Here is an 18228-nt window from a genome sequence, read left to right as displayed (position 1 = left end):
AGGTCATAGAAGGAATAGAATATAGTTATTAAAAGAGTATTGTAATTTGAGCAGTCTACTATTAGTACCACTGCATTTATCTCTCAACATGATATCCGTGATTAAATGTAGACTGCTTATGTGCTGAGGAGGCCAGGCCGTATGTGTGTGTGTCTGTGTTAGGCGAGCATAAGGAGTTCGGTGCCATATTTTCCCTGATGAGTTTGGATTAGTTCCCTCATGCTGAACAGGAGGAGCAGTGTGTGTCAGTACTTACTCTAGTCTTAGTCACTTCTCTTTTCTCTTGCCTCATCTCTTCTCTCCTCTCTTTTTTTAATGGCAATTGTATTTAATTAATGTCTTCCCAGAGGTCTGTGTTTGAGATGTGTACGCAGGAGTGTGCTTGTGCTGCTTTGTTCTCGTGGACGTCTGTGTGCAGCTGCCACCCCGGCATGAGTGCACTGATCTGGGTTAATAATAGGCAAAGGCCTGCTGTCTTCGGGTCCCGTATCTCTGTCATACTGTATACACACACACAAACCCAGAGCTAATATCTCCGTGTCAGTCTGTTCCGCCATTGGATGAGAGTTAGTTTTAACGTGGAATTTACTGAAGTAACAATAATCAGTTGTTCTGAACTGCTCCTTATAACGTATATCCTCGTATTATGTTTTGCCCTCATCTGTTACTTGTGTCTGTTTCCCTCTTTCCGTTTGTGGGTACGGAAACTTCATTGTGCAACATATCCCAGGTCTGTAGTCTTTAGCCAGTGGTAAATGACTGTCAAATTAATAACACAACTTCTCTCATCTCTGGGGGAAAAAGAGAGTGTGGAAGGGAAAAAACAGAGCTCTGGGCCCAATACAGCTCGTTAAACACAATCAGAGAACTCTTCTGAATCCAGTGGAAACCTGGTTTTGTGTCATCTTTCCGTACAATTACAGTTTCAGGAGCATAATTTTGAGGTCTTGGCGGAGGCGTGCAGCAGCATTGTGGTCGGTCCAGTTTGCAATGCTGTGGTGTTTGGCTGCAGAGATGTGGCATGGTGCAAAGATCCTTGGGAATTGATGTGACACGGGTGCGCTCCCTGACTAGGAAACTCCAACTCAGACTTATTCATTCTCTTGCATGACATTTTCACCTTATTTAGTGCACTACGATTTCCGCGATGCGGAAAACACGGACGGAATCGCGGAATCCAGTCTTAATAACTGAATTTACTGTATAATGCGGAATTTAATGGAATTTGTCACATTTTTGATGAATTAATAAAAAGCAGGGCAGTACACTTAAATCAAATTGCAATATAAACTAGTGTCTGTGAATATTAAACCGCAAAAAAAGTCACTTCATGAGCATTTTACTGTTTCATTTGATAAAACTATCATCATATATCATAAAACACACAAACTCAAAGGTCTTCACGGCAACCCATCAAAATAAAAGTTCGGTTTAGCTTGAAATTGTGACAAATATATTAGTTGTACAGTAGAATTTAGCTACGTCTCAATGTAATAATAATAATACTAACACTAATAATAATTATAATAATAATAAAAAATTATGATTTAAAGCTTTATCTTTTAAGGGATAATTTTTTTGTTTTAATTTTAAGAGTAAAGCTCACTTTGTGTTACAAAAAAGTTTGTTTAATTTCATATGATTAAAAGATAAATTAAAAAAATGTTTTGTGCTAATATTTGATAGAACATTTTTTAAATAATAATAATAATATTTATTATAATATTTGTTATTAATCATATTTGTTAGGTTTTTTAATTCAATTAGTTAGACATGCTTTTTGATGATTAAACTAAATCCAGAAAACCTTAAAACAGAATATAAATAAAAGACAGAAAAATAAAACGAAATTTGAGAAGAAAAATAAAACGTATTACATAGGGCCCTAAATAAGTATTTTTTGTTAGACTTTTAATAAATTGATAAATATGATTTCAATTAACTAGACATGCTTTTTGATCACTAAAATGTAATTCCCAAAATATTTTAATGGAATTTGGGGGGAAATAAAACTGATTTCATAGGGTCCTACTTATTATGTGTATATTTTGAGTGGGTAATAAAACGTTCTTTCTGTTTTCCGTTCTTTTCTTTTTTTTTTCTGTACTATTGTTTTGTTCACCCAAACTGAAAATTAATTTAATTCATTTTCTGTCTTCTGTGTAGCAAAAAGATATTTTGAAGAATGTTTGTAACCTAACAGGTTTAAAAAAATATATATATATATATATACAATTTCAAGACATTTTTCAAAAATCTTCTTTTATGTCCCACACAAGAAAGAACAGGTAAATATATATTGGATATTAAATATTGGATACAGGTTTTGAAACGGCACAAGGGTGAGAATATTGCTCTTTGATAAATTTCTCATTTGTAAGTGGATTTGGATAAGTGTCTGCTAAATGGTTAAATGTACTAGATAATTCTGTTTCGAATGGCATAATTAGAATTTTGCATTTATTTGTTTTGTTGGCAACTTTGCTCCACTGTCTATATCTAAATTACTGATTCAGAGTTCCTTTATTAATCTAGTTATAGAAAGAAAGTGTGTATTTGGGCAGAGGAGGGAGGCCAGAATAATTAAGGAGTGCAGCATGTGGCTGTGTATGCACTTTGTGCTTTGATTTTATCATCTTAGTTATAAGGACGCGCTCCTCCCGAACTTTCATTCTAATCTACTCACTTGAAGAGCTCCTTCTATTTGTTTATTTATTTTCCATAATTGAAAAACACATTAAAATGCAACAATCGGCTTGAGTTTTTTACGGCACCTACACTGCTATGCAGTTTTTCTATGCTGTACTGATCGTTAAAGCGAGTGAGTAATCATGTAAAACATGTTAAAGAGGTTGCTGAAGCCTCTGGTCAAAGAAAATGGGGGTGAATCACTGGCTGACTCTTTAGATGGGGAATCCACAATATGATTCACAGATCAAACTAACTGCTCCCTTGTGCTCTCTCAGCCACCGTTTGCCTCTCTTACTTGCGCTCTCTTTTTTTAGAGTTGTGTACATTTTTGCCGATGTAAAAAATTAAAAATAAATTAAAAAAGAGCACCCTGTCATAAAACACACTCTAGATTTCACATTTAACACTGTAATTTTGAAGCTACAGATCAGTTCATCTGAATTTTATTTTTTTATTTTTTTTCTAAATGGAAATGGATGTTCTCTATCAGTTGCTCTGGCTGATGAGGTCAGTCTTGCCTAGTATAATCATTTCCATCATAACACAACACAGTCACTGCTTTGAAAATAGAACAAAAAAAAAATATATATATATATATATATCATCAGGATCATTTCAAAGTTCCTGTTTTAGGAAATGGGTTCATTTTTTTAACTTTTGCAATTTTGCAACTCTGTTCATTTCTAAATACAGTTTAAGATGTTAGTTTATTTGATTTGTTATTTTCTAGCAATATACATTTAAGTAAAATGCACAACATTATTAAACCTATCCCAGAATTGGTAAAAGGGTTGCAAAGTTAGCTTAAATCAAGCTGTCACTCAGTAAGGCTAGCTTGTGTGGGACCACATGTTTATATTTCCCTTAAGTTAAAAGAAAAAAAATATATATTAGTTTGATCCAGTAACCAGTTAGTCATTATTATTGTCAGGTTGCCCATTTGTGGTCATTCAGAATGTGACAGCCCATCTGAATTGATGCCTTGGTTAACGGTCAGCCAGTGCAACGGCTAGTCCAGTGATTCACAGTCTTGGGGCAGCACCGTCAAACAATATCATTTACCCCAGCTCAGAGTTTAACTCTCAGACTCAGACCATGTATATTATATGTTAATAAGGGATGGCCCCTTCCACTCATCCACAGAGGATCCCCTGTTTAAAGACTCTACGCTGAGACTCTCAAGCGTTATGCGAAAGAGTTCGAGATGAATCATGCTTTCTTACATGTGGGGAAAGACGATGTTGAAACCTCTCAAGTCAGTTGCTGCTATATTGCGATATATTGCACAGTAACTTCCCGTATTTCACTGAGTCAGATGCATCGCTAATATCGACAGAGCTCAGGTCTCAGTTTAGACATTTACTCCCTCAATATGTTGTTGAGATTTGTACTTTGTGCTGTGTTATATTATTCACAGTAAGCAACTGTAATGGGAATGGAATAACTTGTGAGTCCAGAGTTTTGGATGCTCTGTTGTGAGGTGACTTGCTTTCCAAACTGGTCCAAACGTTGAACAAAGAGAGCACGCATTGAAACTGCAGCGTGTATGTGTGTGTTTTAATGAACATGAGAAACTACAGTGTGCTTTTGTGTCACAAAATGGAAAAAGTGAGAAAAGAAAGCTTTTGATCTGGGAGGAGACAGGAAAATAACGTTTTAAAATAGGAAAGTCCTCTTCAAAGTAGAGTAAATACCGTGGCAGATGACATATTAGACTTCTCTAAAAAACGGTACCCTTATAAATCTGCCAATACCACTGGCACACCACAGACGCTGATTAAATAGCTGTCTGGATTTATTGACTGACTGTGTACTGACATACATTTTTTTATTTGTTATTTTTCTCTTTACCAGATGTTTAAGTGTGCATGTTTAATGCTCCATGGCAATAGCTAAATTAAACCATATTGTGCCGTTAGCCTTTTTTTTATTTTTATTTTTTTATAAATTTTTTCTTCGTTTTTTTTTTTTTTTCATTATTGCTTTTAAAGGTATCTTCAAAAGTTAGTTGTTTATGGCACATTTAGTGGAATTTGCGCTATAATTCATTTATTTTGTTTAATATCTTAAACACCAAGTCTCACACACCTTTGATGAGAGTTGCAAATTATTGGATAAAGTGTGCAGAAGATGCTGACATTTACATTTACTCGGTATGTTTCAATTGTATCAGTCTTCTACAGTGTGTGTGTGTGTGTGTGTGTGTGTGTGTGTGTGTGTGTGTGTGTGTGTGTGTGTGTGTGTGTAAGATTGTTAGATTGTTTATGCGGCGTGAGAGGCAGACAGCACGTCGAGTGGCTTTTAAAGCAGAACTCACAATCAGCCCAGTGCAGGTCTGCATGTGTGAAGAGTGTTCATGCAAGAGGAAGAGCCGCCTACGCCAACAGGATGATCTGTGACAGCGGCTGGGCATTTGAAACACAACACACACACACACTCAGACATGCAACTTTCACACAAAACCATCACAAAATAATAACATCAACCACATGAGAAATGTACCAAAACAGCGCTAAACTTCGAGCACACAAAATAACTGTGAACAGCATAAACCTAATCACCATGAATAAAAACACTAATATAAGACTGCGCACAAAGCAACAAAAGATATCATCTTCAGTGAACACAAATAACTAACAATACTTATGCAGATGTGACACACATAACCTGAAATATACTAACGTGACGGCGCTATAGTTAGTTCTCGTGACATTTCGATTTTTTTTAAACACCAAAGAGTCGTAAGCAATCTCAAACATCAGTAGCGTTACATACTAAAGCACACTACACAACTGCTTTAAATATTCACCCTACATAAGGACTATTAAAGTAGATGCTCATTATTTTGATTTACCTAGCAGATCAGCACAGTCCCTTATATGGTGTTCTGCCACTTTTTTGTAACACCCTCTGCCATATTTAACATTTAAACGCACATATTCTTTCATTTACCTTTAATGCTATTTTTAGCACCAGCCCAGCTCTCTGCCTTTTGATGTCTTTTTACCAAATGACTGTTTATGCCGTTATATACGTCTACTTAAGCTTGGCTCTAATCCTGTGTAGGCAATAGAGCAGCATATTTGTTCACTATGACTGAGCTCACCTTTTTTTAGTTCTGTTGGAAAATGTGGTGAAACATGGTCCATCCCAGTCAGTCATGGTTTGTCTGGATAAGGAATGCAGGGATTATTAACTCGCTTGCAGAGACAGGCTCCCAAATGAATGATACCTGAGGCCCCCCTTCAACAGTCAAACCTGTTTATCTGATCCTGGGCTTTTTCCTCAGATTTGTCATCGCCTTTTATAGATGTGTTTTTTACTCCGATGACAAGCTTGGAAATCTGGTGATTGAATGTTGTGGTGAGTGTGTCAAAACTCGCCATCTCTCCTAAGGAACAATCATTTTTTCCACAAAGTAATGAACCGTCGAGTTCTCTCTCTCTCTCTCTCTCTCCCTCTCTCTGTTTTTTTTTTTCTTTTTTTCTTTCATATATATATAGGATGAACTTTTGTATTATGATTGTCGTTGACTGATTTTGTCATGGCAGCAATATCGTCGTGCTTACTAAAACAAGACATGTTATGTGCTATATGAGAAAATCCACTATCCAGCAGAGTATGTGGAGATATGGTCACATTTTCATTCCATTAATCAGAACCGTGCTGGGAAAAACTGCTGCTTGCTTAACATCAGCCTGCTAATGTAATTACCACACTTGCTCCACTGTCTTCTGGGATGGAACATGTGTTTTAACAATGGATCAATTTTATACAGGCATTTCATAGTGAGCTAAAAGCCCAAGCCAACAGGCGAGAGGAAACGTAATCAAAGGCCATTAAACTCATAATGAACTGATGCAACTGCCTGCACTAAAGCCTAGTAGTAAAAGACACGGAGGATGGTTTTATAGCCTGTGTTGTGGTCATCTTAATAAGACTGCTGCTGTCAGAACTTACATACTCACGCACACAAACCCACATTCACACACAACTGTTTGCTGAGTAGTCACATACCAAAGTTCTTTTCTACCCCCTTTTATTTGTCTTTTATTTCTATCAGCCCTCAAGGATGATGCCTGTTCTCGACTTTACATAGCTCAACACTGCCCTTCAGTGGTTAGATGCAGAAATGTTTTTTTTTAAATCCTCAGTATGAACTTTAAAAAGCTCATACTACCGTTCAAAAGTTTGGGGTTGTAAGATTTATTTATATTCTATAATTTGAAAGAAATGAATGTTTCTCTTCAGAAAGGACATGTTCTATTTCAAATAAGTTCCTTTGAACTTTGTTTATCATAGAATCCTTATCACGTAATTTATCACCATTTACTCAAAAATATTAAGAAATGTTTCTTTAGCAGCACCAAATCAGCATATTAGAATGATTTATTATTTGACACTGAAGACTGGAGTAATGATGCTGAAAATTCAGCTTTGACATCACAGAAATAAATATTTTACAGCCTTAGTGAGCATAGTGAGACTTCTTTCAAAAATGAAACAAAATAACAATGTTGCCGACCCCAAACTTTTGAACGCTAGTGTACCTCCTGCCATATCAGTCTTTGAATTGTTGTCTTTTTCACTTTTGGATTCCTTCTAAATGTAAATAATGTCTCTTTTTGTGTCTTTCAGTGAATGAGATCATAGGCAGAGACATGTCTCAGGCCCCAGGGGCTCATGTGGGCTCTCCATCTGCACACAGCCAGTCCTAGCCCACAACACACCAGGTCAGACTCGACACAGAGACTCTTCACAGGACTCCAGAGCTGGTTTTTACCCAATACGCTAAAAACCACCTTCCCCAGCGTCGATCCAGAAGCAATTTAAACAACAGTTATTACTTACTCTTGATTCATGAACACAGCTATACTGTATGCACAATCAGGTGTACTTTACACATGTGCAGACATGGTTGAGTGGGAGTAAACTTGGATTCATTCTCTTGGAAATAAAACCAATAATTCAGGGCTCTCTGACAGCATGATGTATTATTATTTGCGGCTTGCAGATTCATCCCTCAGATTGGCTAAATATGCAGTCGAGCACCGAGCTCATCCCTGACCGGAATATGCAGCAATTCTACAGTCACTTTAGTGGGATAGCCGAGGGCTGCTCGAACCGTGATAGATGCCCACGTTTCGCCTTCTTACCAGCGGAAACGCCGCCTTTTTCAGTACACATTCTCCCAGTGCTGCCCTCTAGTGGACGGGCCCTCAGGCGCTGCACTGAGTCTGTAGTAATAATATGCAACATTCCACATGTCTAGTGACCTTTCTGAGCTGTAGATAATGTTTAATGATTGGCCCATTTCCTCTTCAGGTTGAACAAATGCCTTATATAGTAGCTGTGATCGTTAACAGGTTTTCTGCTGAGAATTTATATGAGTTTTTTCTTTCTTTTTTTGAATGAGGACATGGTTAAATCCAGTGTGTGTATTTTATACTTAGAAGTAGCTGAGCTTCATCTTGTGTTCTGGAGTGCTGTGAATTGTGTTAGTGCAATCTTACTTTCACAGTGCTGTGCTTTAAAAGTCAAAGGAATTGTTCTCAGACTCTAAAGATAACATGTTTGGAAAGTTGCGTGGGAAGATGAATTCATGACCATAGACCAAAAGGTCTGAAGAGAATTAAGTCCATATATATATATATATATATATATATATTTGTTGATTATGCTGAGACTTGCTTTGTGCCTTCGATTAGAGAAAAAAATATGCATAAACATGCTTAAAAAAAAAAAAAAAACATTTGCAGGTTTGATGTCAGGGAATGACTTTTTTTTTTTTTTTTTTTTTTGGACAAAAAATAAAAGGTTGCATCCTGACAATCAACAAGTGAATTATCTGTTACTATAGAGTGACTTGCAAGCTGCTCTCAGTTTGTGTCCCTTCTGTATTCTAGGACTTTTCATAAAGGTTGAAAATCAAACAAGCGTCCAAACCTATCAGCTCATCTTAGACAATTATAGCGCTCATATTTGCTCACAATTTGCTCTCATGTGGACAAAATCAATTTAGGCAGGTTTCCTCTGTACTTCACTCTTTGGGTCAGACACAGACGACGGACACTGCCAGAGCAGATGCCGTTTGATGCTAACAAATCTATGAATTTGTATTGGTTTCTTGCCTTAAAATTTTAATTTGGAGATTACAGTTGTTTTTGCAACTGTTTTTGTTTTTGTTTTTCATGAAAACTGGCACAATTCAATTAAGATTTTTTTCTTTTCTTATCTTTTTCAGTCTTTGTGAGACACACAGCTGTATCCATGACTGTTAATTATGTTTGAAAGAGAAAACAAACTGCTATGCACTATAAACCTGCCTTCTGCCTATAAGAAAAAAAAAAAAAAAAAAGGAAAAAAGAAAACCTTGATGCCTCTAGACTAGATGCTGTAGAGATGCTTCTTCATAGAGTAGTATGCCAGACAAGAGTTCTGTGTGTCAAGATGTGTCTGTTCATGCACAGAGCAAGCGTCTTAACGGTTTTGTGTGTATGCGCTTCTGTCAGTTTGTATCCAATGAATTGTAAATATTTGTTTTTGTATCTTTAAAAACCTTTGAATTTAAATGGTGTAAAAGCACACTGATAAATTAGGCTATGCAAGGATGGACAATATGATGGTGTGACATTTTCAAACATACAAATAGCAGGTTCGTTTGTTACTCTTGCATCTATACTGTATGTAAGTATATATATATATTTTGTTGTATGTAAACCCTTACATATATTGACAGGTGTTTTTAATGCCACTTTTGACTATTTAATTTAAACTATCAAATATACATAGGAAAGCCTTAACTTGTGTTAAAATTCAATTTTAGAGAATGTGTGTCATATGGTTTGAGTTTGATTTAGGAATAGTGTTTTTTGAGAATCAAGACAGAAAAACAATCAAACAAACTGATGGGGAGTTCTGGGATGAAGCAGGGTCCCACGATTTGCACCTATTTTCACTCTTTAGAAACCAAAGATGGAACAATGTGTTCCCATTTTACATGCAGATGACAAAGCAGACACCAGAACTCTATTTTTGATACTTTGAAATGGATGTCATTCCTAAAGTTTGGGTAGCTTGGATGGTTTGTAAAATAAAAGTACAGGTTCAGTTGATGTTTACGGAGCCTTGTATTGTTGTTTCATGTACATTTTGTATTTAACATTTTGTAATTTTTAAGACTGCAGTGCTTTTTGAAATTATTCAAAGGGAACACCGTGCGGCATAGGCTCTTCTGAGGTAGTGTATCAATAAAAAGAATAAATGCCCAAATGTCTATTGTGTCAGTCTGTCATTGTGACCTGAATTCTGCATGCATCAAAAATGAAATTTCTAAAATGAGCGAATAGGCTGCACACAATGGTCTTTCATCAGAATTTACTTCACCACATTTTCATCACTTTTAACATTAGAGCGGGCGCAGCCTTTGTAACTTGATTGTGTCGAGGTTTCCGGTCTCATATCCGCTTCCAGTTATTTTAGCTGTACAAAAATTGTCCGTTTTGCAGCTTGATATTGCAAACTGTTATTTGTTATGATATTATTTTAATTTATTATCGTAATAAACACGCTAGTTTGTAGCGCATACAAAATACCCTATGTTCAGTGTCATCAGAATACAAATGAGAGAAGAAGAGTTGAAAACTTAAAAAAAAAAAAAAATAAGATGGAGAAAAAGAACATGAGGGTAAGATATTAACCTATACATCAGTTACATTGTACACATTTTGTAATGTTATGTTTAAATAAGTTTCATACGAAATTTTAGGTAATGCGTCCAAATATGAGACGGCAAGTTTTAAAGTTGAGACACTCACACACAGATATAACGCATATTTTAAAAACCTTTTTGTATAAAATGTATATTTATTTGCAACAGTTATGTTAACAGCAATAATAAGACATTGCTGTCATAAGAACAGCTATTCAGCTGATGGACACTGTGCTGCGTTGTCATGGGAACATCCCAGGTGAAAATAATAAGGAAATGACGTTGTCTTTCTTTGCTCCCTTCACCAGTGCGTTCCAAACGGCTACATAACTGCACACAAGTGCCCTGCTCACTCCAAAGTCCCAACTTCAAGGGCTCTGCCCTTCGAAGGGAGTAGGGCATAGGGATGCTCACGAGCAATAAGCATGTCCCAGCCGGGTTCCTCACTTTATTGAGGTCCCTGGAAACATTGCCGTTGTTGTCTGTGCTATTTACAGCGCGTTTCTGTATTTGGTTGTGTTGTGAACTTTTGCCGTGCCGTAAAACTGATGAAGATGTTTTCTTAATTTATGGGTGTTTTTTTTTTCTTCAGTTGCAGCGCGTTGAGCTCTCTCGACCACCGTAATACGAGGCTTACTAAACTTGCCCACATAATGTATTGCAGATGTTTATGCTGTTTAGCTTAATTTGGAAGACTGTGGGTTAAGTTAGACCAGCATAATGGTTAAACTAGTCTTACAAGTAAAAAAAATAAAAAATCAAGACGGTTCATAATTTTTTTAAGCTATTTAAATAAAAAAGGTAGATTGGTCTCATTTGAATCCAAAAAGTAAGACTGATTAGCCCGATTAGAATTGCTAGCGGGTCAGACTAGTTCTTAAGAACTTAGTGGCTATATGTTTTTGCAACCGGCCACAAACTGAAACAAATCTAGAGTAGCTGCTATTGCATGACTATCTGCTTACAGTTTTGTTTTATTTAGTTTTAGTTTTTAGTTTTTTTTTTTGCTTTGGTACTATTTTCACAAGTAAGGTGTACATTTTCAAAACTCTTAGTGCTAATATCACAACAGATCATCAAACGTGCATTTCATCATGTTTTCAATTGTGTTCAATTCTGTTTCATCTATATAAATGTCTAATTTACAGTAGCTGCCTTTCATAATGCCATTACTATCAAACTTTTGATTTGCATCGCATCTCCTCTAGGTCAGTTTAATACATTTGTCTATTATTTAATCCAACTGATCTTAATGGTTAATCAATGAATCATTTGGTACACCTATAGTTCCCTTTCGTGGTCACTACGAATTATGTCAGTGGCGACGAAATGGGGGTTTCGCATAGAAAGCCTATCATCTTCGAGATATAGAAAATGGCAATGGAAATGCCTTGGGTCTGCGGGATTTGCATGCGTAACTCCGCCCTACCTCGTGGGTATATAAGGAAGCATAGCGCAGTATGTTTTCGCTTCAGAGCCAAGATCATCTCTTCACTCCACAAGCCATTTCTGAGTTTTCATCACTCTTTCTCATCCTCTTCAAGACGAGCGACTCTCCGGTGTTGGTGTGGCGGCGATTTCAGCGAGTTCACATTGCCTGCTGATCTGTGCAGTGATCTGCCAGTGAGTGTGTTCTCCCTGTGCGCTTCAACATCCGCAGAGTTTTCCTCTCACAAAAAGAGCTTGCATGTGGCACGTCTTTTTATGCCTCGCCCGTGCACTTCTGGTTGCGGTCGATCAGTTTCTGACTCTGATGGGCACAATCGCTGTCTTGCGTGTTTGGGCGTTGATCACGCCAGTGTCGCAACCCGTGAGCGCTCCGACTGAGCGCGGTGGTCCCTCTTTGGAGGCGCCCCGCGTTTCTTTCGGCGCTCCAGAGGAAGATGCTATGTCGATCACAGCATCACAAGGTGAGCGTGAGTCCTCGGGAAGTGAGGATTCGGCTGTGCTGCCGCCCTCGGGATGTTTTTTTCCCGGATGTGCATGAGGAGGTCTCGAGGTCCTGGAAGGCACCACTGTCTTCCCGTGATCACTCGTCGGCCTTCTCCGCCTTTCCTCCCCTCGACGGGGCCGCTGCCAATGGGTACACTGGGGTTCCCCCGGTTGAACGTTCTGTTGCGATGCAACTGTGTCCTCAGAGCGCTTCTTCTCGTGGTGACCCTAAGCACCCTTCCAAAGCCTGTAGATTTTTGTCCACTCTCGCAGCAAAATCCTACAGAGCCGCGGGACAGGCAGCCGCCTCACTGCATGCCATGGCCACTCTGCAGGTCTACCTGGCCCAGATGCTCAGGGACATGCACGAGGGTAGGACTGACCCAGGGCTCTTCGATGAGCTGCGTGCCGCCACCGACCTCGCTCTCCACGTGACTAAAGTGACCGCACGCTCCCTGGGTCAGGTGATGGCCACTAACGTGGTCCAGGAGAGACACCTGTGGCTGAACCTGGCTGATATGCGGGATGCCGAGCGGACCCGGTTCCTCGACATTCCCATATCCCAGGCCGGCCTCTTCGGCGGTGTGGTTGAGGACTTCACCCAACAGTTCTCAGTCCACTCGCCACCCTCCCGCGGCTCCCACCCCTCCCGCACGGCCCCAGCAGCAGCCTACACCCGGGCTGCGTCATGGAGGAAGCCGCAGGAAGGCGCCCCCGCCCTCTCCAGCCCCGCGCCTCGCTAAACGCTAGGCCAAACGGCGCTCCTGAGACGGGCAGCTCAGGGATGACACTCAGTTCTTCACAGAAGGTGGTAGCAGGACCACTCTTTCCCCCGGTGGAGGGCCGGGGGAGAATCTTTTGTTCTCCACTCCACAGTTCTTGGGAGCCTGGCTTCCCAACCTGTCCCCCCGGCACCCTAATGTGGTTAAAGAAAGAACTGATTCTCTCATCCCTGAGCACACAGAGTTCTCGGACGATAGTGCGCGCCGCCCATGGGTCCCGCCACTATCGCCCTCCTCTGTCACAGAGTTCTCGGATGACAGTGCGCCCCTGTAATATTCCCCCATGACATCCTCCTCTGTCGCCAGACCCCTGGCAGAGCAGACCCCCGCGGAACGCTGGTCCTTCCCTGGTCTCCTCTGTCAGGATGCGGCTAATGACCGTGCCCCCACACCGGGCCGCTATGCCACCCACGTCTGGGCCGGTCATTCTGCTTCGCTGCACCACTGAGGGGACGTCTGTGGTTCGCATGACCCCGCTGGTACAGTTCTTGGGAGCCTGGCTAGAGCTTCCCAACCTGTCCCGCTGGGTCGCCCGAACTATCAGGCTCGGCTATGCAATTCAGTTCGCACGGTCTCCTCCCCGCTTCAGGGGAGTCCGCTTCACTATGGTCATGTCATGTATCATGAGAGCGGAGGTTGCTACCCTACTGGCGAAGGGTGCGATCGAGACTGTCCCTCCAGCCGAAATGAGGTCCGGGTTCTACAGCCCCTACTTCATTGTCCCGAAGAAATCCGGTAGGTTAAGGCCAATCCTGGACCTGTGCGTCTTGAACCGTTCCCTTCACAGGCTGCCGTTCAAGATGCTCACGGCCAAACGCATTTTCGAATGTGTGCAGCCACAGGATTGGTTAGCAGCGATCGACCTAAAGGACTCCTACTTCCATGTCTCCATTCTACCTCGACACAGACCATTCCTACGGTTTGCTTTCGAGGGGCAGGCATACCAGTACGCGGTTCTCCCATTCGGGCTAGCCCTGTCTCCTCGCGTCTTTACGAAGGTCGTCGAGGCAGCCCTTGTCCCTCTACGGGAACATGGGGTTCGCATCCTGAACTATCTCGATGACTGGCTGATCCTAGCTCACTCTCAAGACCAGGTTTGCGAACACAGGGACCTAGTGCTCCGGCACCTAGCTCGTCTGGGCCATCGGGTCAACTGGGAGAAGAGCAAACTCTGCCCCATGCAGAGGATCTCTTTTCTCAGTATGGAAATCGACACATGGTCGCCATGTGCTTGCAGCTTACGAGTGAGCGCGCGCAGTCACTGCTGACTTACCTCCGCCAATTCGAGGGCAAGAGTGCGGTTCCACTGAAACTATTTCAGAGGCTCCTGGGGCATATGGCATCCGCAGCCGCAGCAACGCCGCTTGGTTTGCTTCATTTCAGACCGCTTCAGCACTGGCTTCGCGATCGAGTCCCGAGGTGGGCATGGCAACACGGCACGCTCCGAGTCCCAGTGACTCCAGCCTGCCGTCATACCTTCACCCCGTGGTCGAACCTCAGTTTTCTACGGGCCAGAGTGCCCTTAGAACAAGTTTCCAGGCATGTTGTTGTATCGATAGTTGCCTCCACCACGGGCTGGGGCACCATGTGCAATGGACATGCTGCCGCGGGCTCCTGGACAGGACCCCAGCGCCTTTGGCATGTCAATTGCCTCGAGTTGCGGGCTGTACGTCTCGCCCTGCACCGCTTCCATGTGTTGCTCAGGGGTCAGCACGTACTAGTCCGATCAGACAATACCGCGACAGGAGTGTACATCAACAGACAAGGTGGTCTACGCTCCCACCGTATGTCGCAACTCACCTGCCACCTCCTCCTATGGAGTCAGAAGCATCTGAGGTCGCTTCGAGCCATTTATATTCCGGGAGACCTGACCTGTGCAGCCGACGAGCTCTCACAGCTTCGGCCTCTCCCCGGAGAATGGAGACTCCATCCCCGGTCGGTTCAGCTGATTTGGGATCAGTTCGGGAACGCACAGGTAGATCTGTTTGCCTCCCACGACTCGTCCCACTGCGACCTGTTCTATTCCCTGACCGAGGGCACGTTCGGCACGGATGCACTGGCACACAGCTGGCCGCGGGGCCTACGCAAGTATGCGTTTCCCCCAGTGAGCCTTCTTGCACAGACCTTGTGCAAGATCAGGGAGGACGAGGAGCAGGTCATCTTGGCCCACACTGGCCCACCCGGACCTGGTTCTCCGAACTTGTACTCCTTGTGACAGCACCTCCCTGGCCAATTCCCCTGAGGAAGGACTTGCTTTCTCAGGGACGGGGCACCCTCGTCCCCATCTTTGGAACCTCCACGTGTGGCTCCTGGACGGGACGAGGCAGGTTTGAGTACCCTACCACCAGCGGTGGTGGCTACCATCACTTCCGCTAGAGCATCGTACACGAGACATGCCTATGCTTTGAAGTGGAAACTCTTCGTCAACTGGTGTTCTTCTCACCATGAAGACCCCCGGAGATGCCCGATCAGTGTCGTGCTTTCCTTCCTGCAAGAAGGGCTGGAGCGAAGGCTGTCTCCCTCCACCCTGAAAGTGTATGTTGCCGCCATTGCCTCACATCACGATGCAGTCAAAGGTAAGTCCGTTGGAAAGCACGACCTGATCATCAGAAGACTGAATCCTCCTCGCCTTCCTCTCGTACCCTCTTGGGACCTCTCAGTGGTGCTAACTGCCCTGCAGAGTGCTCCCTTTGAGCCTCTGCAATCAGTGGAGCTTAAGTTCCTGTCAATGAAGACAGCGCTCCTGGTTGCATTGGCCTCCATCAAGAGGGTAGGTGACCTGCAGGCATTCTCCGTTGACGAAGCGCGCCTGGAATTCAGGCCGGCTAATTCTCACGTGATCCTGAGACCCCGGCCTGGATATGTGCCCAAGGTTCCCACCACACCCTTTCATGACCAGGTGGTGAACCTGCAAGCGCTGCCATCGGAGTAGGCAGACCTAGCCTTGGCACTGCTCTGTCCAGTACGCGCCCTCCGTGCTTACGTAGACAGAACGCAGTGTTTCAGGACCTCAGACCAGCTCTTTGTCTGTCATGGTGGGAAGCTAAAGGGAAAGGCTCTCTCCAAGCAAAGGTTGTCTCACTGGATAGTGGACACCATTGCTTTGGCATACCAGCAGCAAGGTCGACCGTGCCCCCTTGGTGTGACGGCCCACTCCACCCGGAGTGTGGCCTCCTCTTGGGCTCTAGCGCATGGCGCCTCGCTGGCAGACATCTGAGGAGCTGCAGGCTAGGCGACACCTAACACATTCGCGAGATTCTACAATCTCCGAGTGGAGCCAGTTTCTTCTCTTGTACTCGCTTCAACCAGCCGGTACTAGATTCTGCTCAGGTGTCTTCGCTTGCTCGCCATTCTTCTCCACGGACGGGATACGTACGATATATTCCTCAGGTGAGCCTAATAAGCCCTGAGTTTCCTCTAGTACTGTTGACGTCAACGAGTTATGCCACCGGCAGCTTTCGCATTGGCCAGGTGCCTCCATGTGCATGGTTCCCCCCTTGGGCGACCCCCACATGTGTATTTCCACTGTAAGCCTCTCTGAGCATGTGTCTTTCCCTTGGCAAGCCACCTTGCCACCCCTGGGGTTGAAATATTCCTCCTGCGGCTGGATACCCCAGTGATTCTCCATATGCAGCCCCTCTGGGTCATATGTGTATTCTGTAAGTCTGCCGGCGTACTTCCTTATACCCACGAGGCTTTGCAATTTGTGAACATAAAGCAGGATAGAGTACAAAGGAGAGGAAACAGGCAATGACTGTATAACATCAGATTGATCAGAGACGCATCAGAAGGGAGACAGATGGCATAAATATAGTACATTACAGTATGTATGCCATGTGATACTGTAAACTGATTACCATGGTAGAGACTGCCACATTACTGTAACTCACTTTTCATCTGTAAAGGTCAACTACAGTATACAGTTATATGGCACAGTGAGAACATTTACTGTATTGCCAGCAAACTCTGTTCTAGCACCAAACCTCATGGCAGTTTCATAACTTCATCACACCTTTTGATAACACATGACTAGATAGATACTATTACAAACATTATGGTTTCAATTTCATAAGTTATGTAAAGTAAGTCGTGTATTGTCTAATGTGGCAACTGTAGCATGTAATTATTTAAGCAACAAGGGTGAATTGAAACATGTATCTTGCATTGGTTGCTGTTGAATTAATTGATTGTTAAAAGTACTAAACTGAAAAAGATCATACTGTTGTGTTTCGGTGATTAAACCAAATGTTCTCATTACATATTACAATAATCTTGTGTTTGAAACAATGATCAGGTGGACTGAAATATAACTGTAATGAAAGCATGGGATCAGGTTTTGAAAGAATGACTAGCTGTGTTACAAGTCTGATCAGTTTGAATTTTTGTACTAAGAGTTTTGAAAATGTACACCTTACCTGTGAAAATAGTACCAAAGCGAATAAATAGTGATGTAAGGAATGATGTAAGGAATACTGTTTCTTGGTCCAAGCCTCTACTCGTTTTAACTGAAAATTATACCTTGACGGTAAATTATGAGCACTATTTATTCATATCACATTTAAACAAAGCTTTTAAAAATCCTGCATTCCGGAAACCAAAATTGTAACAATTCGTAAAAGATGAATCATTGTCAGTCCATCTGAAATTTTTATATGGAGATTAAGGTTAGGATCATGTTATTTTCAGTAGTGTTACAGCACACCATGAGTGTATATTAGCACCATTTATTCTTTGCTTTTAGCATCTGATTGATAGAACATGTTTGAACAATTTGATTGCTCAGTCTAAACCAGTGCTTCTCAACCACATGGCATCAAATATGAATATTTAAGATTAAAAATTAAATCCCAAATTTACAAATCAATCCATTTCTTATTTCAGTTCACCCCTTCAACATTTTTCCCGTAAAGAACAAGTGTGATTTCTAGGCCTGGAAACATCAAGCAAATTAAACTTCACAGGCATTTTTTTTTTTACTGAATATAAATTGTTCTAATTTTGCCATGGAATTGTGAATAAATAAAAATATTTCTTTAAAATCCATAACCCTTATTCAGTAAAACTGGAAAAGCCTTGGTGTTAAAAAGGTTGAAAACTACTGATCTAAACAAT

The 18228-nt window shown here is 41.9% G+C and overlaps 1 protein-coding gene across 1 annotated transcript in view; it reads left to right on the top strand.

Annotated features, from left to right (window-relative positions):
* The window catches only part of nfatc3a (nuclear factor of activated T cells 3a), an 86347-nt gene extending 78673 nt beyond the window's left edge, over positions 1-7674 (top strand). The window contains exon 10 of the mRNA XM_084404618.1: positions 7330-7674. Coding sequence (XP_084260744.1) covers positions 7330-7409 — 80 coding nt within the window. The 3' untranslated portion in view covers positions 7410-7674. The remainder of the gene's footprint in view (positions 1-7329) is intronic.
* Positions 7675-18228: the final 10554 nt, after the last annotated feature.

This window comes from Rutilus rutilus (assembly GCF_951802725.1).
Source record: "Rutilus rutilus genome assembly, chromosome: 3".
Classification (NCBI taxonomy): domain Eukaryota; kingdom Metazoa; phylum Chordata; class Actinopteri; order Cypriniformes; family Leuciscidae; genus Rutilus; species Rutilus rutilus.
This window is presented reverse-complemented; position numbering and strand designations above follow the sequence as displayed.